The sequence below is a fragment of the Struthio camelus genome, chromosome 3, assembly GCF_040807025.1.
Source record: "Struthio camelus isolate bStrCam1 chromosome 3, bStrCam1.hap1, whole genome shotgun sequence".
NCBI classification, from domain to species: domain Eukaryota; kingdom Metazoa; phylum Chordata; class Aves; order Struthioniformes; family Struthionidae; genus Struthio; species Struthio camelus.
Window position 1 is genome coordinate 5,164,797 of NC_090944.1, and position 21,163 is coordinate 5,185,959.

At 54.1% G+C, this 21,163-nt stretch overlaps 1 protein-coding gene across 1 annotated transcript in view; it reads left to right on the plus strand.

Annotated features, from left to right (window-relative positions):
* LOC138066516 (otoferlin-like) overlaps window positions 1–20,586 on the plus strand; it is a 43,023-nt gene extending 22,437 nt beyond the window's left edge. The window contains 18 exon segments of the mRNA XM_068936383.1: window positions 58–220; window positions 315–445; window positions 1,850–1,879; window positions 2,339–2,482; window positions 3,600–3,666; window positions 6,048–6,199; window positions 8,010–8,144; window positions 8,939–9,076; window positions 11,300–11,427; window positions 12,002–12,172; window positions 12,731–12,895; window positions 13,696–13,819; window positions 14,070–14,173; window positions 16,426–16,527; window positions 18,384–18,625; window positions 19,164–19,342; window positions 19,549–19,649; window positions 20,406–20,586. Of these exon segments, the coding sequence (XP_068792484.1) occupies window positions 58–220; window positions 315–445; window positions 1,850–1,879; window positions 2,339–2,482; window positions 3,600–3,666; window positions 6,048–6,199; window positions 8,010–8,144; window positions 8,939–9,076; window positions 11,300–11,427; window positions 12,002–12,172; window positions 12,731–12,895; window positions 13,696–13,819; window positions 14,070–14,173; window positions 16,426–16,527; window positions 18,384–18,625; window positions 19,164–19,342; window positions 19,549–19,649; window positions 20,406–20,586 (2,457 nt within the window).
* Window positions 20,587–21,163: the final 577 nt, after the last annotated feature.

Sequence of the window (21,163 nt, forward strand, 5' to 3'; positions counted from 1 at the left end):
ATAGACATGCTGTAGCCTACATGCAGCCCTTGATAACCAGGACCCCTTTGCTTCCAGGACCTCCCAGAGAATGAACTGCTTCACCCGCCCCTCCACATCCGAGTGGTGGAGTGCCGGGCTTTTGGGCGTTATACCCTAGTGGGGTCCCGTGCTGTCAGCTCCGTCTGAAAGTTCATCTGTCGCCCACCAGAGAAGAAGGCCCACCATTGGAATATGACAGGTACCAGGCTTGGGCCAAGAGGAACAGGCTGGTGTGGGTCATTGGTGGGGCACCAATCTCTCTTGTTGTCTGTCTTTCTCTGTCCTCTGTCCAGTTGAACTGCTCAATGGCTCTCTGGCAATGGCCATCAGAGGTCCTCCCTCTTGCCCCACGGGGGAGCTTGTTGTCAAGGTGGAACCTGAGGTTCCCATCAAGAAGATGGAGACCATGGTGAAGCTGGAAGCTGTGAGTATCCGTGTGTCAGCACTACTTTAGCATGTCTGTCTTCACTGCATTGTCAATAACTGGGTGATCCCCCCGCAAGCAGAGGCCACCTTGTGCTGTTGGGCATGTAGTTGGACTGATGCCTGGAATTAAAGGCCTTGGGGTCATAGTTAGTTGTACTAATCAGTCACGTCCTGTCCTGTCCTGGCTGAACTCAGCTGGTGCTTGCTGCCCCAAGACAGCCTGTCCTGGGCTAAGAAAATGAGGTATTTGTAATGTTTTCCTGTGAAGACAGTTAAATAGGAATGAGCCCCCATGAGCATAACCCTGCCCCTGTGTTGCTCTGTCTGAACCATCGTTCTGTGAATGGTGCAGACTCAAGATGCATGCACCTCAGATGCATGTGGCACGGGGCTGATCCAGGCACACAGAGTCACCCTGATGCAGGCAGAGCCCTTTAGACCTACTGGGTCTGCCCTGAAAAATCAGCAGTCTACACATGGGACAAGCAACGTGTCCCCAAGGAGTCAGACTTTGCTCACGTGTTGTCACCGTTTTCTTGCCCAGAATGGAAATTGGAGCACCCTCCTGTAGCTGTCTACTCCAGAGCGCTCTCTACCAAAAGAAATGCCTGTCTCTCTACAGGAAGCCCTTTGTAGGGACATGTCCTCCTCTGCAGGCAAGCAGCATGTGTGCATGCATGTGCCTATGGGCACATTGCGGGCTCCAAATGTGCATGCATATCCATGGCCCCTCATGGGCACATTTACAGAAAGACCACAGCACATACAAAGCCACTTCTGCACAAGTGCACATGTGCATAAACACACACACACCCGTACAACCCACAAGTCCTTGGTGGATTTACAAATGCACCTCTACCTAGAGTTCCTAGCAGGTGCACAAAAAACTCTTGTCACTTGCATTTGCATTCACAAGGAGTCTGTTGGCCCAGCTGTGTTCAGGAGGACCCCCAGAGCACGTGTGCATGTGTGAAAAGCCCTGGCATGCACATGCTTCTTGGCTTCGGGAAATGTACCACAAACACTTGCAAACCTCCTTAGCTAGACAAAAAGAAGCTCCAAGGGAGCAAAGCAGTCTTTATCCATACTGAAGGCCCAGGTATCTTTCCAGGCCCGTGCTCTCATTGTTTGGGATTGGGGTTCTTCGTTAGCAGAGCTCTCCCAAGAGGAGATGGGTTTGATGTGTCCCAGCAGACGTCCCCCTTGTATGCAGAGCTTCCCAGCCAGGGCTGTTCCTTCAAGGCCTTTGCTTCCTGCAACCGTGGGGAGCTGTTTGTGACTTCTCGCAGCTCACTGTGCACGTGTGTGTCTGTGTGCATTTGTACTCTGCTGCCTTTTGGCGGTGCAGTTGCCCACTAGCCTGCTGTTCCCTCTCCCTGTTCCCTTTTAGCCCTGGCGGCAGAACTCAGATGCAGTGGTGAAGGTGGAGGTGGTAAGTGACGGATCTGCTTCCGAGCATAGTTGGGCTGGGAGGAGCAGGAGAGACAGCACCCTGCGAGTGTGCATGATGATTATTCCCACCACAACTATGTGGTTGTGGTACCACCTCCCAAAGGCTTAATGGTGACACACTGAGCGGGCTCAGGATACCTTGCTGGGACAGGGGGGCCTGGTACCATGTAAGCTTCAGGTGCTTCAGCCTGGGAAATGCATGAGTGAAAGGGATGGTGGAGAAGTCAGGACATCTCTGGTTTACGACTCTGACACTGTCTCTCTGGAGCCTTGGGCAGCTCCCTTTGCTACTCAGAGCCTGTTGTGAAAGGTGGCAGGTGCTAATGATACAGGGTTCTGCCTTCTCAAGGGATTTACCTATCACCTTGGCCCTTTGAGAGACATCTCGCTTCCATCTGATCCCTCTTCTTCTCTGTCTTTGCTTCCTTTGTTCCTGCAGTCTGAGGAAGAGAAGGAGAAAAAGAAGAAGAAAGGAGGAGGAGGAGGAGCAGGAGGAGGAGAGGAAGGAGAAGAGGAGGAGCCGGATGAGAGCATGCTGGACTGGTGGTCCAAGTATTTTGCTTCAATTGAGAGCAGTGGAGGGGTGCATGTAGGGGGGTGCAGGAAGATGTTCCCTGCCTGCAAGGTCTGGGCTATTTCCAGCAGAACAGCACAGTCCCAACATCTGTTGGGACAGCACAGCAGTGGACTGCTTTTGAAATGCAAACAGTGCCCATTCCCAGCACTAAGGCTGGGACCACTGGCCTAAGGAAGGAGGGGAAGTATGTGTATTGAAGTCCCCATCCCCAGTGTGAAAAATGGGGTGGTAGAAAAGCAGCGATCAGCTGCTGTTTCTGTCTGTTGCCTCCCTGATCATTGCCGAGCTGGTAAGGGGCACATGGGCTTGCGCCAGCCAGGTGCTCATTCCGTTTCCCTTTCTGGTACCAGCCCAGTCGTCTTCCCAGTGTCTCAGCTGCGAACTGCCCAAGTGCACAAGGATCCCATGCAAACATGACACGTCCTCCTGCTCCTCCTGCCCCATCCCCTGCGAGAGACTCTCCCTCGCACACAGTCCTGCTCATGGCTGAGCCCTGCCTTTGTGAGAATTCCTGCTCGCGTACCAGTGCTGAAAAATTGTACAGTGAGGGAGAGGGTGTTTCTTTTCTCTTGTGGGGCCTGATCCTCCGCTGTTGCACAGAACCACCTAAAACTAAAGGCTCTTTGCACTGGCAACATCCCTGGCCTTGGGAACTGCTCCTTGGATACCCTAGAGCCATCCCCACTTGCCTGGGCTCTGTCCAGCTTCCTGGATGGACACACAATTTAAACAAGTGCAAGAGAGAGGTAAAAGTGCTTTAGCTGTCAATAGGCTGTTCTTGCAGAGACCGGGGCAGCCTTGTGGCCAAAGGCTTGGGGCCATGCTGCTTTTCTCGCCAGCCTTGCCTGACTGTCAACCAGGCTTTCACCCGGCAGAGCTGAGCAGGATTTCTTTTCCTTGGGTGTACTTATTTTGTGTCTCGTTTGTATTCGGAACACAGTTATTTAGCAGCGTCACTGTTGAAGACTGTGTTGAACAACTTTGATTTCTCCAGTTTGGCTAGATCCTAGCTCCCTGCTCAAAGGAGAAAGGGAGAGCTGCGACCCCTAAGCTAGGCACTTTCAATGAGCACAGAGAGCTCAGTGCAACTGGCCACTCGTTGTTCATTTTGTTTCTCCCCCAGCAACTTTGGCAGCAGGAAGCAGCCGCAGCAGAAGCAGAGGAGGAGGAGGGAATGGAGACTGCTGAGGGTGAGCTGTTTGCAAGCAAGGGAGGAAACGGGGCAGGGAAGGGTAGGACCAGAGTTCCTTTTGGTGCTTGGGCACCCAATTCCGAGCACGTAATTGCTCTTCTGCTCAATCAGATACTCGTGCTGTGTTGCATATCTCCAGGCGGGATCAATTTTGGTGAATGCAGACCTGGTATGGATTGTGTTGGGCTGACGTATCAGGCTGCAAATGCCAGGGGACTCCCAGTCCGAGTGTGGCATTGTGGCAGCCTCCAGCTCATCCCTGCTGGAAGGAAGGCTGTGTGGAAGTAATGAGATTAGTGACTAGGATCTGTGTTATTGACTGAAGGCATTTTTGTGCCTTCAGAAGTTAGTAGTCGCATCCCCTTGCCCATGCGTTTATAGAGCTGCAAGGCTGTGTGCTCAAAGTCTATTGAGAACACCAAGGCACAGATACGTTAATATCGCATTTGCAGGGTTTTCCCTCGTCACCATGAGGGAGGCTTTATGGAGGCCTCCTTTTGCCCCAGTTTTGCCAGGGAAGAGTCAACTAGGCAAGATGTTTGGGATCCATCTAACCTGACTGCTTTTATCTTCAGTGTAAAGCTGAAGAGTGATCTGTTTTAAAAAAAAAAAGTGTAATCTGAAAGTGTAGTCTGTGATCTAAAGCTGAAAGTGTAGTCTGTGTTCTGGTTTTCTAGAATGGGCAGTAGAGAAAACTATGCCTTTCAGGGCCGGTTCTCTGACCTATTTTAGATACTGTCCTGAGATGAAGTGTGCCCTAAGAGCGTTTTTCTCTCAAGGAGTCTGGGGGACAGTAGCTCAGATGGGGCATTGCAGATGCCTCAAGCTGGGTGAGGCCAATTTCATACCAAGAGTACTATGGGCTGTGAACATGAGTGAGCTGGGACCTGCTGTCCAAGGGTGACCTTGTCCACCCTGCAGGCTCTTTGGCAGTCCCTGGTAAGCAGGGCTGGTGAGTGTTTCCCTGAGGAGCCATGATTGGCCAGCTCAGTCATGAAGACTGAGATGGGAATGGGCAGAGGGAGAAGGTTAGGAGCCTCTGCGTAGGGGCTCAGCAAAGGGCCACCCTATGGACTAAATGGGCAGTGGAGTAAAGAAGGGTAGCAGCAGATAGCACTGAGTTCCCAGCGCTGCCTGCTTCCCCTGCTCTCCATAGGTCGTGAATTCAGAGGAGAGGGGGTGGTTGTCCTGTTCGTGCAGACTCCATTAGGTGGGAAAAATAGAGAGTCTGGCTTCTGTTGGAAGACTAGCCTTTGTATCATGAGAAAGATGAGGCCAGGTGCTGCTGAGCTTGGCAATGACTCTGAGCAGCTTCTGCCTGGGCTTGCTGTAGTAGCAGAGCTGTTGGGGGGGTGTCCTTGTATGCCTCCTCGTTCTCTGTCAGTCATTCTGAGCAGGGTTCACTTTCCCCTTTGACACTGCCCTTCCTTCCTGCTTTCCTCTTCCACATTAAAGGTTTATCTGTTGTCATCTGTCTGTTCTCATCTGCCTTGCGCAGCAGCCATGAAAGCTGGCGGGATAGAGGCAGTGAGGGCTGGGGATTGCACATGAGTGGGAGAAGCGTGCAGTGTTGTGCAGCCTCCTTTGAGCATGCCTTTCTAGGTAGACTGTACTGTGTCCTTGGCTGGTGACTGCTCTGAAGAGAGCGATCGTAAGAGCCTGTTGCTGCAGCTAGTCATTGGCGTCACCCTTGAAGAGCAGCAGTCTGTGCTTTGGCACTGAGCTTCAAGCATTGTCACCTCAGACACACCTAGGCAGGGGTTTTGCTCTGCAAGCTGCGCACGTGTCAGGGGTCTGGGCACAGGAAGTATTCTCTTCCATGGGCGCACCTAGCAGGGCCCAGCCAGGTGCCCTTGATGTTTTTCACTCCCTTCTCTTTTCTCCAACGCCATTGCTGTCAGCTTCAAAGGACGTAGCGGAGACCAGAGTGAGATGGGGAAATGAGCCCTTCAGGGAAGACTGGGAAGGGTGTTGTACTAGCAGCCCAGCAGGACAAGTGGAAAGAAGACAAGAAGGTGCTATGATCAGATATTTTCAGTGCTGTTGAAACTAGGCAGAGCCTAGGCTCTCAGTCCATGTTTCGTAGTCCTCCAAATGACTCCTGCTCGGGTCAACTGTGGGAGTTCCCTACGCGGAGATCTGTGGGCTCCTGGAAATGCTGTGAGCTGGGTAGCAATGGCCAGAGCTGAGGAAAGAGAGGAGAGAGGTTGAAGGGTTTCTGTGGGACTGAGATGGGAATTGCAGGCAGTAGCAGCTGTCAGCTTTCATGTTCCTCTTGTTTGAGTGCCTGTGATCATGTTCCCCCTTCTCTGTCTTCCTCCGCTCCACCTCACCCTCGTTTCCATCTCCTCCATCCCCATTGCTTCCCCTTGGACTCAGAAATCAAACCGGATGACTCTCCCATGAAAGGCTCCAAGGGTCAGGCAAAGAGCAAGAAGTCCAAGGCACCCAAAGATAATAAGAAGCAGCAGCAGCAGTGAGCCACTGAGCTTCCTGAGAAGCAGAACAAGCCGAAGATTGATGAACTGAAGGTATGTGTGTTGGCAGGGGGAGGAGGAGGCTCTGCCTGCTCAGCAGCAGGATGGAAGTCAGATCCTAGCCATGTGGAAAACACAGTAGGATGGATCAGCTCTGCTGGATGCATCTCACCTGTGTGAGGGGTATCTAGCACTAGGTGAGATTTGCCTTGGGACTGTCAAATTCTCTGCATAGACGGAGAGTTCAGGGTAACTAGCTTTGCAGGAAAGGACCTGGGATCTTGGGGACAGGAAAAGTCAGCAGTGAACCCTTCTAGCAGTGAAGGGCAAGTGCATGCTGGGCTGTATTAGCAAGAGTTGGCCAGCAAGTTGAGGGGAGGGATTCTTCCCCTCTTTCTGGCACTTGTCAGATCCCTTCTGGCTTCTCTGTCCTGAGTGGTGCTCCCCAGCGCAAGGAAGACACTGACCTACTGCAGTGAGTCCAGTGGTGGAAGCCACCAGGCTGGTCACAGGTCTGGAGGACGTGGCATACAAGAAGAGGAAGAGGCTGAGAGCTGGGTTTGTTCAGCTTGGAGAGGAGAAGGTGAATGGGGGATTGAATTGCCATCTTCAGGTACCTGATGGTACGTGGCAGGGGGATATGGCAGAGGACAAAGGAGAGTGCAGAAGGAAATGGACGCAAGATGCAGCAAAGGAAATTCCTGTTGGACATAAAGCATCATTTGTTTCCTACAATGAACTTATGCATCATGAGTGTGCTGCAACTTTGCAGAGCTCTCAGTCCTTGGAGACATGGGAGCTTGACCCTGGGCAAGCTTCTCTAACTTTGAATGCCAGCGGTCCCTTCCCACCTCGGTTCCCATATGACTGTATGATTTGCCCATCCAGAGGTGCCCCCATTTGATCAGGCAGCTCCCATGTTCAGCCAGTGGATGTCTAAAGCTCCTGAGGTGACTGGCATCCTGAGTGCCCAACCAGCTGCTGTATGTGGGGCTGAAACCCAACATGCCTCATGGCAGCAGGAATCACAGCCATCACTGTATGTAGTTCTTGGAGGGGTTTGTCCCACACAGTGGCTTTGTCCCACACAATGCAGCTGGAACCAGAAGTACTTGCAATTACAGGAAAAAACCAAAGGTGGGGGGAGCTATGATTTGCTCTCTGTAACTGCACTGAAGGATCAGGCAATCGTGTAGCTTAATGAGTAGTATGAGAAAGGCATCAACTTGGTCTTGAGAGTGGAGGAAGAAGTTCTAAGTTGGTGAGAACACCCTCCCCACGGTGGAATCAGAGTCTACAGCTATAGTAGGAGATGGATCAGGGCCAGGCATTGCCCATCAGCAACCCAAACCAGGACCCTGCCCCCAGGCCTGGCGCCAGGGCTCCAGGCCAATGTGCCCAGCCCCATCCCACTGCTGGGCAGGGGCAGGGAATAGCCTGGGGCAAGGCTATCCCATGGGCAGTTTGGATGGGCCCTGGGTGGGGGAGAGCTTCCTGTGGGCCATAGCTAGCCTGGCCAAGACTCAGTGCAGGAAAGGGCCCTGGTTCAGGTTAGTGGTCCATGGACTTTACTGTATTATAATCTGTGACTCTGGGCCTGAGAAGGAATTTGAACCCGGATTATACACGTAAGGGGAATAGCTACACAGCCCATTCAGCTGAGGTTCCCTCCTATACATGATCAGTTTGGGAAGGTGCTTATGTCATCAAGGTCTGACCCAATGACCTGGAGATCCCTTTGCATCCTAGAGAATTAGTCACTGGGAACGGTGATGTCCATGATCTCTTTGATTGTCCTTGGGTAACCATTGGATCTTTTTTTTTTTTTTTTAAACTGCTCCCCTCTAATTTTGTGTCATCACAGGTCTTCAACAAAGAGCTGGAAAGAGAGTTTGATAACTTTGAGGACTGGCTGCACACCTTCAACCTGCTCCGTGGAAAGATCGGGGACAATGATGACGACGCAAGAGAAGAGGAGCGGCTAGTGGGGAGGCTCAGAGTGAGTGTGGCTGCTGAGTTGGGTCAGGGCAGGGACAGCTTGGGAAAGCCTTGTCTATAGGGTTCTCTCCTTGAAGGTGCATTAGCTGAAAGGAGGTTGGATGTAAGAGAGACCAATTTGCATTGACTCAACCACATCTCCTTGCAGGGAGGGTAAGCCTCCAAGGATAGCCCCAGGAGTCAGGTGGCTTCACAGAGTGCATTGCAGAGGGCAGTCCTTTGCAGCAACCAGATCTTTTGTGATTCCTACAGAAGGCCAAGGGCAAAGCAGATCCTCTTTATCACCCGCTGTGGATATAAGCCATGCCTGGAGTTATCTTTGCAGACTATTTTTCACCAGTAGCACGGAGCTGCCTGCCATGTTGCACCAATGCATGCAAGTTAAACTCTTGCTGGAGGGAGTGATCAGACGGTCAGGGAGCATGGAAATGAACTGTGTTTCACGTGGTAGTTCCTGGATTTCCCAGCCCCTGCCTTGACAGCACCTTTTATTTCCATTGCTCTTGGTTTTCTGCCAGTTGTATTCCTGGAATTCCCTGCCTGTGAGCACCTTGCTAGTCTGATTCCTCTGCAGGTGTCCTTCACGTTGTCCAGTTGCTCTGCTCAGGGTTGTATCCTCTGCAGGGGGTGCTTGTGAGGCAGAGGAAGCTTCCAGACCTCGCCTGTCTACTACAGCACAGGGCTAGAAACAAGGAGAGAAAGTGGGCTCTCAGGAAGGGTGGTTTGGGATGGGTCTGCTCGCTCCGAGCCTCGGGAGCAGCAGGACTACTGAGGCTGTGCACTCCCTTGTGCTAGGGCTCCATCTGTGTCTACAAAGTGCCGCTCCGTGATGATACGGGCAAGGAGGCAGGATACGACCCCGACTTGGGCATGTTCCAGGGGATCGCCAGCAATGACCCCATCAATGTGCTGGTCCGAGTCTCTGTTGTTCGGGTGAGTATAACCACGTTGTATGCCAAGGCGTGATGCTGTGTTCCCTTACAGTGCTCGCACCCAGAGCTGGTGCTGAAGCTGCAGAGAAGTTGACTTTTAGTTCTTGGTGCTGTTGGTGCCAGCATCCACCTGATAGCAGATGGCAGCAAGGTCAAGGATGCAGCATGAGGACTAAAGCAGCTCACTGATGGGCCCTTGAAAGGGGCGTCTTCCTAGCTTTGTGCTCTCCCCATTGGGATACTAAGCCTGTGTGAGGTCCAGACACCTGGCCTACAGGATGGATGGAGGTGTCCGTTGTAGTGCTCAACTTCAGAGAAGAATTTGGATCAGCCCAGACTACGAGATTCTGGTTCTTTACATAATCCCCTTTAGATAATCAATGAGGCATATGCTGAGCAAACCAGGAGGAGGCAGGGATTAGTAGATCTGGCTGAAGGGCTTGTCACCTCCTGGGACACATGCCGAGTGATAATCAATGTGGTCCAGCCTGTCTCTTTATATGGAGTGCACTCTGGAAAAAGTCCTTCTTGACCTCCATTCTTATGTCAAGATAAGATATCTTGAGATATCTCAGCCCTGCTGGAAGCACCTGGGTGGCTCTTTGCCAACCCCTTGTCCCTGTTGTTTTATAAATGCGACCTACTTTCACCTACGTTTCCCACTAACCTGGTTTCCCATCCAGTGCTACATCTCATTGCCCTGAGAAGGGGATAGCAGGTGAGATTGCAATCCCAGAATCACAAAATCACCGAATGGTTGAAGTTGGAAGGGACCTCTGGAGATCATCTAGTCCAACTCCCCCCGCTCAACCAGGGTCACCTACAGCATGTTGCATAGAATTGTGTCCAGATGGCTTTTGAATATCTTCAAGGAAGGAGACTCCACAGCCTCTCTGGGCAACCTGCTCCAGTGCTCAGTTACCCTCCCAGGAAAGAAGTATTTCCTCATGTTCAGACAGAACTTCCTATGTTTCAGGTTGTGCCCGTTGCCTCTTGTCCTGTTGCTGGGCACCATGGAGAAGAGTCCGGCCCCGTCTTCCTGTCACCCTCCCTTCACATGCTTAGACTCATTGATGAGACTCCCCTCTCAGTCTTCTCTTCTGCAGGCTGAAGAGTAGCAGCGCTCTCAGCCTTTCGTCCTAGGAGAGATGCTCCAGGCCCTTCCTCATCTTAGTGGCCCTTTGCTGGACTCACTCCAGGAGCTCCATGTCTGTCTTGTACTGGGGAGCCCAGCACTAGACACACCACCCGAGGTGTGGTCTCAGCAGGGCTGAGGAGAGGGGGAGGCCCTCACCTCCCTCCACCTGATAGCAACACTCTTCCTAAGGCTGCCCAGGGTACCATTGACCTTGTTGGCCACAAGGGCACATTGCTGGCTTATAGTCAACTTGTTGTCCACCAGGACTCCCAGGTCCTTCTCTGCAGAGCTGCTTTCCAGGAGGTCAACCCCGAGCCTCTCCTGGTGCCCATGCACCATGCACCAGGTTATTCCTCCCCAGGTGCAGGACCCTGCACTGGCCTTTGTTGAATGTCATGAGGCTCCTCTCTGCCCAACTCTCCAGCCTGTCCAGGTCCCTCGCAATGGCAGCACAGCCTTCTGGTGTGTCAGCCGCTCCTCCTAGTTTAGTATCCTCAGCAAACTTGCTGAGGAGGCCCTCTGTCCTTTCATCCAGGTCATTGAGGAATAAGTTGAACAAGACTGGACCCAGTATTGACCCCTGGGGCACACTGCTCGTTATAGACCTCCAACTAGACTCTGAACTGGAGAGATGGAGGATACTTACCCCTGCTTGCGGGGGCTACTTACAGAAGCCCGTGGCCCTAATAAATCCATGGAGGGAAAGAGAGAGGCGGAGGGATGTCTTCTGGACATCTCAGTCAGGTTTCTGCTGAGGGTCTCTAGCTAGAGGAACCTGCGTCTTTCCACTGATGAGAGAGAAGCCAAAGGAGACTGTGACTATGTCTTTCCGAAGGGGACACAGCCACTTGGGCTTGACCTGAGTCAGCCCAGACCAACACACCTAGCCCCACTACATGCCTAGGCAGGGACATAGGTTAGCAGAAGGCAGGACTGATCCCTGGTTTAAATTGAGTCCCTATATTTAGGTGACCTTATAAAAGGACTTGGGTACACAGCTATGGCCAGGTAAGGCCAGCTGGTCTCAGGGATGGAGAATAGGGACTGTCCCTGACTGGGCTGACCTATCTTATCTTTTCCCTACAGGCCACAGAGCTGCCCCCAGCTGACATCAATGGGAAAGCTGATCCTTATATTGCCATCAAGCTGGGGAAGACAGACATCAAAGATGAGGAGAACTACATCTCCCAACAGTTGAATCCTGTCTTTGGCGAGTGAGTTGCCCCAGCCCTGTTACCTGTCTTCACCCTGAAGAGTGAGCGAAGCTCACCAGCCCTTGGGCCTGCACCCTACCCATCCCATAGCCCCAGCTTGGGGTCGAAAGATGGGACTGATCGCCCTGAACTTTCCTTGGGTGCAGTGTAGCTGTCCCCATTGAAGTCATCTGTCCTGCTTTGTCAGCAGTCTCGTCAACGCTGTCAAGAGTGTTGAAGAGCTATCCGTATCTGGTCAAGATAGGTGCCTACTTTAGGAAGCGCTAGGCCTGGACCCAAGTAACAGCATCGCCGGCTCTCCAGTGACACACACATTTAGTTTCAGGGCTATTGGGACATCCACGTCAAGCAATCCTCATGATCGCTCTCCCTTCTAGGGCTGCTAGTTCAGAAGCAGTCCGCGCAGAGAATTAGTGACAACACGTAAGCTGAATGTACTGCAGTGGGAGGTGCAATTAAACACTGTCCAGAGACTGGAGCAGACCCACCTCACCCATGCATGTGTCTTGAGCGCCATCCAAACCCTTGGATGGCTACAGCCTGTTCTCCCTCTCCACCCTTTCTCCCGCCACAGGTCCTTTGACATTGAGGCCACCTTTCCCATGGAGTCCATGCTGAGGGTGGCGGTGTACGACTGGGACTTGGTGGGGACCAACGACCTCGTTGGAGAGACCAAGATTGACCTGGAGAACCACTACTACAGCAAGCACCGAGCTACTTGTGGGGTGTCACAGCCTTATGCCATGTATGAGCCAAGCTTTCCCTGTGCAACCTGGTGTCTGGACCCGTGTCAGTTTCATCTTCCGCACTAGGCCTAGATCTCCTGTAGGGATCTCCCTCTTTCATTGCCTGATGATGAGGGAATCTGTGCTGTGCCCTCACTCTTAACATGGGCTTTGGGACCAGCACAGTGGGGTAGCAGGAGAGCAGGTTGTAAGCAGGAGCACAGGGCGGTGAGGAAGGGACTGAGGGGCATTGGTAGGTCTGGATATAGAAATGAAGAGGTTGCTGAAATAGCAGCTGGGCCGGAGCAGCAGAACTGAGCATCAGTGGCAAAGTGGAGGGTGCTGGGGATTGCAGGTCTGGGTCAGCACAGAGTGAAGGGCCTGGGGCGGAAAGGTATCGGCAAAGCGTAGAGTTTGGGCACGGATGGCCCTACCTTGCTCTGCAGTTTCACATGTGGAGCCTCAGATCCTTCCCTGATGAATCCTGGCTCCTGAGGGGCAGTAACATTTGCGTTTCTGGCAGATGGAAACAAAGATTCCTTCTTCCTCCAAGTCTGACCTTGTGCTCTTGTTCACAGACATGGGTATAACATGTGGCGTGACCCCATGAAGCCTTCCCAAATGCTGTGCAAGCTGTGCAAAGAGGGCCAAGTGGATGGGCCGCCCTTTGGTCCAGGAGGAAGAGTGAAAGTGGCCACGAGGGTCTTCAGTGGCGCCACGGAGATGGAGGATGAAAATGGTACGCACCCCATGGCGTGAAGGTGGGGAGGGGAGCAGGGGCATGGGGTGTCCCCTCATCATCCAGAACTGAATCCCATCACCCCCTGCAGCATTGCAATGTCTCTCCAGCCACCCCCTTGTGTGGGGCCTGCGTTATGTCACCAGCTAGACAGTGTCTTATAGATGACCCAGGTTGCTGTCAGAGTTACTGGTGAGCATCCACGGCATGGCATGACCAAAGCTGCCTTTGAAACCTTCCTGCTGGCAGTTTATGGCAAAGGACCAATGCAGATAGCCCATCCTGGCCCTTGCAGGGCTTAGGAAGCCACTGTCCATATAGCTGCATCCCCAAACAATGGTTGTGTCCAAATCACTCGTATATACGCAACACAGTTGAATGCAGACCAGGAGGGGTGCAGAGGAGGGGGGCAGCAGTGTCGGTGGATATAGAGCTTGTTGAGCGTGGGAAAATACAGGCTGGTAGGGGATCTGGACCTTCTCTGTGAGTGCCTAGGAGTAGAAAGGGGAGAAAGAGGAGTTAGGGAGTGTTGGTGCAAGAACAAAGTGGGCCCAAGGAAACGGAGAGGAGCAACTACTAGGCAGTCCTGCTGCCTTGAAGTTGGTAGGAGCTGGAAGAGGTAGCCAGCAGGAGCAGTGTGTGTGGCCTTGGGGAAGAGGATGTCAGCAGAAGTTTGCAAAGCCAGACTGGAGGTCCTGCTGTCAGTAGGAGGTTGGGTCCTGCTTGGGATTGTTTGCTGTCCCTGGTGTCTCTTCTGCCCAGTTCTCCACACTCAGTCCTCCCTTTACCCACACGGGACAGAAGAAGCAGGCAGAGGAGCGAGCGCCTAGCACTGACCGTGCTGCACCACTGGGAAGACGTTCCACGCGCAGGCTGCAGGCTGGTCCCTGAGCACGAGGAGCCGCGTCCATTGCTGAACCCTGACAAGCGGGCATTGAACAGGTCCCCGCAGCCCAAGATCCGGGGGAAGGGCAGGGCCTGCTTAGCCTCCAAGCAGGGAGGAGAGACCTCAGCTGGGCAGACAAGCTGCAACCCCCCTTGTCATGGGGAGCAGTGGGGAGGGAGGCAGCCTACGAAAAGTGGCACTTGGACATAGCAGTCCTTAACACTCGGCCTGTTGAGCCCAGCTGACTAAATCTTCAATGCCTCTTCATCTTCAGCTGGCACCTATTTCATACCCTGAAGTCTCTGGGTCCCCTGCTTCCCCCCTGCCTGACATGTTCCCTATGGATATGCTGGCACCAGGCCCTGCCATTGATATTTCCCCCAGGAAACCAAAGAAGTAAGGAATCTGCCAGCCAACAAACCCCAGGGAAAACCCATGGCTGGGGCTGGAGCCCTGCTTCCCCACTCTTCTACTGGTTCTCCATGGCCCAGCTCAGCACAGCCATGTGCCTGGGACCCCCAACCAGACTGGCATGGCCAGAGATCCCAAGACTGGAGGCATCAAATGCTGTCTTCCGCTTCCCCAGAGGTTGTGGAGCTGCCCTTGCAGGGTGCTTCAGTTCCCATCTGTTCAGTTCCCTGCAGCTCCTCACCTCTCTGTGTCGGTCTAGACGAGGAGTTCAAATTGCTAGCTAGTGCCTGGTATGGGGAAGGGGGCAGACCAATGCAGCCAGCCCGAACGCAGCCCCAGGGGCAGGGGTTAGCCTAGGTCAGGGCGTCCACAGGCCCTTGGCTGGAGGGGAGAGTTTCCCAGTCTGGCTGGGGCTCTGGGCAAGGAAGGGCCCTGGCCCCAGGCGGATCACTGGGAGAGACTTGGTAAAGGCAGGTAGGACAGAGCAGGCAGCAGACAGTGAACTAGAGAGTTCTCCTTCCCATTCCTGTCCTCTCCACCTCTGCCCTCTGATGCTCAGCCCCTCTAGGAGTCCTTTAGACAGAAGGAAGACATTGCGTTCCTCAGCATCCATGCTAGGCCAATTTTACCCAGCTAGACTGTGTCCTTGGGCCCCTTTTGCCCGTCCCCGGGGGCTGGGATGCAGAGGCCGTATTTGCATCCTCGTGGGAATCTCTTGCACTCCTGTGCTCAGTCGACTGGTGTTTGGCTCCAAAGCACAATGAAAGTGGAGACAATTTCCTCTGATCTCCGAGGGCCGTAGCTTGGATGTGAAGAGCAGGGCAGGCAGCTGCAGGAAAGCTGAAGCCAGAGAAAGTTCTAGTTGCTGAAGCAGCCTGGAAAAAACAGAGGTTTATCTGCAATGCAGCCAGGGGCAGCCATGCTCAGTAGTGCCCCGTGTGCTGGAGTTGAGACATTCCTCCGGAGGGGCTGAAGGGAGGATTTCAATAGCCTTGAAAACACCAATGCACCCTTCCCTGTGGGGAAAATGGAGCAGGAAGGGCTATGGCTCTGGTCGCTCTGTTTTGGCAGGGATAAACGTGAGCTCCAGTCAAGTTACACATGGACACATCAGCCCATGTATGTCTTCACACGTGCACTGGAGAGCACCTGCGTGAGTGCCTGTGTCTGTAGGAAGATGCTGTATTTCAGCAAGGTTCTGCTGATGTATCATCCTCGGGATTTAACGCAGCTCCCCCCTCTTTGCCAGGAGTTTCAGCATGTAACACAAGCTGACGGTGTGGCCTGTTAGCTCTGAAGAGCATCCCTGTGTTGCTTGGACAAGTGCTAGGTGCTATAGAGGAACAGCACAGAGAAAGCCCCCCCCTGCCCTCCCCCGCAACAGGAGCAGGCAGGAGGGTGCTGGCACTGAAGATGGCAGGAATCTCGCAGTTCCACAGGAGTCCCTGGCACTTGCAGCCGTGTGATGTGATTGTGGCCACATGGCTGCCTTTCTCTGCCACTGTCTTCCAGTCCTCTTCTAGCCCGTCCACACTGCAGCTGCTTCCAGTTCAAGGAAACTGGCTTCTGCTTTTCCTCTGGCAACTCCCACGGGAGCTGGTTTATCCATCAGCACAATTCCCAAGTGAACCGAGTGTGGCTGGGAAACCCCAGTTGCCTGCACACCAAAGGCAATGCTGGGAATATCTTACAGGCTCCAAACTTGCTGGAGTCCTAGGAAAGGCAGTGATGCCCGATGAAGTGACTGGGACACAAGAGCAGGTAGAGCCTTTGGAGCTGACTTCTGAAGGCAGGGGAAAATTGTCCTGTGTTTCCAGGAGGGTGGCCCGGTTGGGTAAGGTGGGGAAATGAGGAAAAGAGCTGGCTTCAGACTGTTTTGCAGGGCCAACAGACCCGCATTGTAACCACAAATGTACCTGAGACTAAGGCTGTGCTGTCTCCTAGAGCCTTTGGCTTGGGCCATGCAGCAGTTCAGAGTAGATGAAGGTAAAAGTCCCTTTGTTGCTCCTCTGACCCTGCCTGGGCTGCCTCCGAGCTGAGGCACCATTTCCCTCTGTGTTCCTGCCCTGTTGGTCCCTAGGACAAGACGGCTGTGAGAGAGCCCTGCAGTTGGCGTTCCTGCCGCCCTGTTTCCTGCAGCATCATCCCATTCCCTTCTGCCCACCCCATCTCCTCCTGCCCCTTCCCTCTGTTCCCCCCTCTGTGCCTCACCTCCTGGTCTCCCTTCCTGCTGCCAGATATGAGCTTAGAGTGATAGTGTGGAGCACAGATGAGGTCATCCTGGAGGACGATGACTACTTGACTGGCGAGAAATCCAGGGACGTTTTTGTCAGCGGGGTGTGTACAATGTGGCTGGCCAGTGCCACCACTTCCACTTCTCCTCGTGGTGGGGTCCTGGTGCTCACTTAGGCCCCAGGGCTGGTTTTGGAGAGGGGGGGTTCTGTGATGCAGCTAGGAAGGGTTTCCCCATGGGGAGGGCCAGATGGTGCCAGTGGTGCTGTTATGTGCTGTGCTCTGTCTCTGCCTCTGTGTCTCTCTTGCTGGCTGCTTGACCTACTGTGTGTGTCTGTCTGTGCTGCCTGGCCTGGTTGCCCAGCTTTGAGCTGCAGGTCATTATCTGGAACACGGATGAGGTGGTTTTGGAAGATGATGCTTTCCTGGTGGGAGAGAAGATGTCTGTCGGGGGTAATGGCCGAGGTCTTGCTGCTTGGTCCCTTCAGGTTATCTGATCTCAGACCGCACTGACCCTCCCCATATTCAGCATGGGGCAGATGGTACCTGTGGACCATCTCTGAGTGAGCCCTGGCCCACGACTTACCTTAACGTGCTTGTGAGTCCCTTTTCTCCTGTCCTCATATAGCAGGGCTCTGAGACTGGCCCTCAGCATGGGCTCCGCCAAATTTGGTCCCCAGATTTCCCTTTCCCGTCCCTGCGGAGCTGCCTGAACTGTCCTGCTTCAGCAAGAGTCGATTTGGATTTCCCAGATACTTTCATTCATTTTAAATTGACACGCACGGGTTAAGATGCAACTAGATCATAGTGCAATGTGCAGCAGGCAAGAAAACAAGCTTTCTCCAAAGGCTTAAACCCTATGTCATGGCAAAGAGGCATGAGGAGGAAGGTCAGATTAGTGTAGCAGAATCTAAGGCTGATGGCTGACATCACACCATGCACTGATTTCCCACAGCTCTGCTAAACTGCTCACTGCTTCCCAAAAGCTACCCTGCTGCTCTGCAGGCTTGTGTGCTGAGGCCAGGTCTCCTCGTCTTGCACCTCATGCTGCTCTTGGAGAACGTGTTCCATTTTCTATGTCTGGTCCTGTTTGCAGAGTGCAGTGGAGGGTTGTTTAGGGCAGTGCATGCAGTGCCTGCCTCGGCATTCCCAGTGCCATGCTGCACAGAGGGCAGGTGCCCTTGGAGCGATGAACTTTAACATGCTGGCAGGACCCATGCTCTCTCATGCCGTTGCTGCATACTGGCAGGCGTGTGAAATTTGTGTCTGTGTACATGTGCGTGAGGGGGACAAGGTCTTGTCACTGTCTGTTTCAAGGCTGGTAAGTAGGTGGTTTATGCATGGGTGGCTTTTCTGCGATGACTCTGAATCTGAAACGTGAGAGGCCTTCCCTTTGTGCTTGGGGTGGGATTGCTTGCCCTGTGTGTTTTGCAGGGCAGAGCGGGAGTGTCAGCATGCTCAGAGGCCAGGGGAACAACCCTGTACTAAGTGTCTAAGCACGGACCCATGTCCCTGCTGGCTGCAGCCCCTCTGGACCAAGCGACTCACACAAATCTGAGAGTTCCCTGAGGAACAGAGGTGTCCTGTCATGTCGAAGAAGCTGAGGAACATTCATAATGCTCCTTCCAGCAAGCTCTGCTCCAGACTTCCCAGCAGTGCTGCCTGCTCCTTTCCATCTCTTGAACATCCCCCTGCCCAGAGAAGGACCCTGATAACCAGCTTGCATGTTGCTCCCTCAATCAGCCTGTTCCCTCTAGGGCCCTCATGCCTATGTTGTCTCTTGGCGAGGCTGACATGGTGATTTGAGCAACCCTAGCCCATTGCTCGTTACTCTTGAGTCCTTCCAGTGTGTCCATGCCTTGCTGGCCTGGAGACATGCCAGCTGTATGCGCAGGATGGCCCTGTGCCCTCTCCTCCCTCCTGCTAATATGTGCCACCCCTCTCATCCCTCTGGGCCCTGCAGGTGGCTGAAGGGCCAGCAGGAGGACAAGCAAGACACACATGTCCCTTACCCCTCACTCACTGGCGAGGGCAACTTCAGCTGGCGCTCCACCTTTCCCTTTGACTACCTGATGGCAGAGAAGAAGATGGTCAACTCCAAGAAGGAGTCTATGTTCTCCTGGGATGAGACTGAAGACAAGCTCCCTGCTCGCCTCACCCTGCAGGTCTGGGATGCCGACCGCTTCTCGGCCGACGATTTCCTCGGTAAGAGGGGAGGGCCAGCTGAGCTGGGGTGACAGGGAAGCTGGAGGGATAGGGGGAGGTTACATGGCTGATGGAGCAGGAAGGCATGTGGGATGAGACAAGGTTTATGTAGGAACAGATCCTGGAAGGACAGCCCTGGTCTTTAAGCCAATTGTGTCCTACAAACGCCTTTGGATGCTGCAGGTAAGAGCAGTTAGGCTAAGAGGCCTTGTCTTCATGCTGCTGTTCAAAGGCTGCTCCTGTAGCAAAGGCATTAGCTTTTTCCCTTAGGTGCCTGTCTGGGAGCTCTATGCCCAAGCTAGTTTTGGAGTGCAGGGTGGCTGGAAGCCGTGGGCAGATGTTTGAGAGGGTGAGAGGAGGTGGGGACGTGACCCAAAAAGCAGGCTATAGTGGAGAGATCGGAGGATGCATGGCCATAGATGTGTGGGAGGATGCCAGGACACACAGCTCAGGGCAGGAAATGTTGGCCCAGCCCGCCTCCAGCCAAAGACTCACAGTTGAGGGGTGCCACCATGTATCCTTCGCCCTCTCCTACCAGGGGCAATCGAGCTGGACCTGAAGCGCTTTCCCCGGGGAGCTAAGACTGCAAAGCAGTGCAGCATGGAGATGGGGACAAATGAGGCAGAGCTGGCCATGGTTTCCCTCTTCAAGCAGAAGCGAGTGAAAGGCTGGTGGCCGTTTGTGGCCAGGGATGAAAACGATGAGCTGGAGATGACGGCAAGGATGGGGAGAAGCGGGAGGATTTTCTGTCCTGGGGAGTGCATCCTCTGTGTACACGGAGGCCCCTTTGCAGAGCTCCTTCATGCCTGCCTCTGCTACATGGGGCCCCCTCTGCTCACCATGTCGCTGGCTGGCACCGTCTCTGGGGCCTGCGGTGGAGAGCGTTGCCCATGTCTCAGCAGGCCTCTCTCTGCTCCCTGCAGGGAAAAGTTGAAGCTGAACTACAGCTCCTGAGAGCAGAGGAGGCAGAGAAATTGCCTGCTGGGCTGGCTCGCAATGAGCCTGACCCACTGGAGAAACCCAAGTAAGTAGGAGACGCCTCTCCCCCAGCAGATGCCTGGATTTGTGGGAGATGCTGCGTCGGGTGGTTCCCGGGGAGGTAGCCAGGCAGGGGAAGGTTAGAAAGGGGTCACTTATCTGGGGATGTAGGAATGAGGGCTGCGGGCAGGGTAAAAGGGGCAGAGTCACCTCTCCTGGTTCATTCCAGTGCCCTCTATTTACTTCCCTGCCTTTCCTTAGTCTCTTCCTTCTCTCCCTCCCTTCCTAGCTCCAGCCTCCCACCTCTTCTTCCTCCCCTCTGGTACCCGTTGCCAGGACATCAGCTTCATCAGGACCCCCTCCCCCACCCCCCCACTCAAGTCCCTGCACTCCTTCTGGCCCAAATTCTGCTGGCTCCTCTTGGAAACCCTCCTGATCCTCAAGGTCAGGCTCTTTCACTGCGTGAAGGGTTATCCAAGGAAGGAGATCGTGGGCTCTCTCACAGTGCCCCTCTCCATTGCCAGCTGGGCTTGTAAAAGGAAAGTCAAGGCTGTGCCAGGGTGCGAGCAGACTGTGGTGAGCCGGGGAGGATCATGCACTTGGGCAGCCACAGGAAAGCCACATCTGAGTGGGGATGGTTGCTGTGGCCCCAACCCCGAGAGAGCCTGCTGCACCCTGGAGTGGCTGGGTGGGACACAATGCTGCCGCCGCATTGGCTCACATGTTGGTTGTATTGCTTGTTGTGCCTGCCCTCCCTTTCTGTGGCCATGGCATTCATGACAGATGCTTGCTTCCCCAACAGCCGCCCAGACACATCCTTCATGAGGTTCCTCAACCCCCTCAAGTCCATCAAATGCCTCACCTGCACCCGCTACAAGTGGCTCATCATCAAAATAGTGTTGGCCCTGCTGCTCCTCATCCTGCTGGCCCTCTTCCTTTACAGCATGCCAGGCTACGTGGTCAAGAAGCTCGTGGGAGCGTGAGGCAAAGGGGCCTCCCCCACACCCCTAGCCCAGCGCCACTGCCTGCCCCAGCCCCATGCCCTTCTCCTCGCCTCTGCCTTGCAGCAACCTTGAGGGACATCTCCTCCCTGCTGCTGTGCCTCCTATTTTGCATTTCTGCTTTGTGGATCCCTTTCTTGGCTTTACTCTCAGAGCAGTGGAGTTGGAGAAGGCCTCTGGTCCCCAGGCTGTCCTGTGTCCCTCACCTGGGCTGGCAGAGATGCGTGGCTGGCTACTCTGGGTCACCCGTGCTGTGGGTCCCAGATGCCTTGACCCACTGGGGGCAGAGGTCGGTGCCCCGTCTGGGCAGCTCAGCTCCTCTGCCCCAGCAGAAAGCAGAGGGAGCACTAGGGTTGCGTTGCTGGAGCTGTGGGAATGCTGCCTAAATGCTTGTTCACAGGACACGTTAAAAGCAGTCATGAACCAGTGACGTGGGGCAGAGCAGCCAGGGCTTGCTGGGAGCACGCCAGCCCCTCGGGCTTGGGGACAAGGCACAGAGCAGCCCCAAAGCCTGGCCTCCATGCCAGCACTGCCGCTGCCCCCCTCCTAGCCCTGAAGG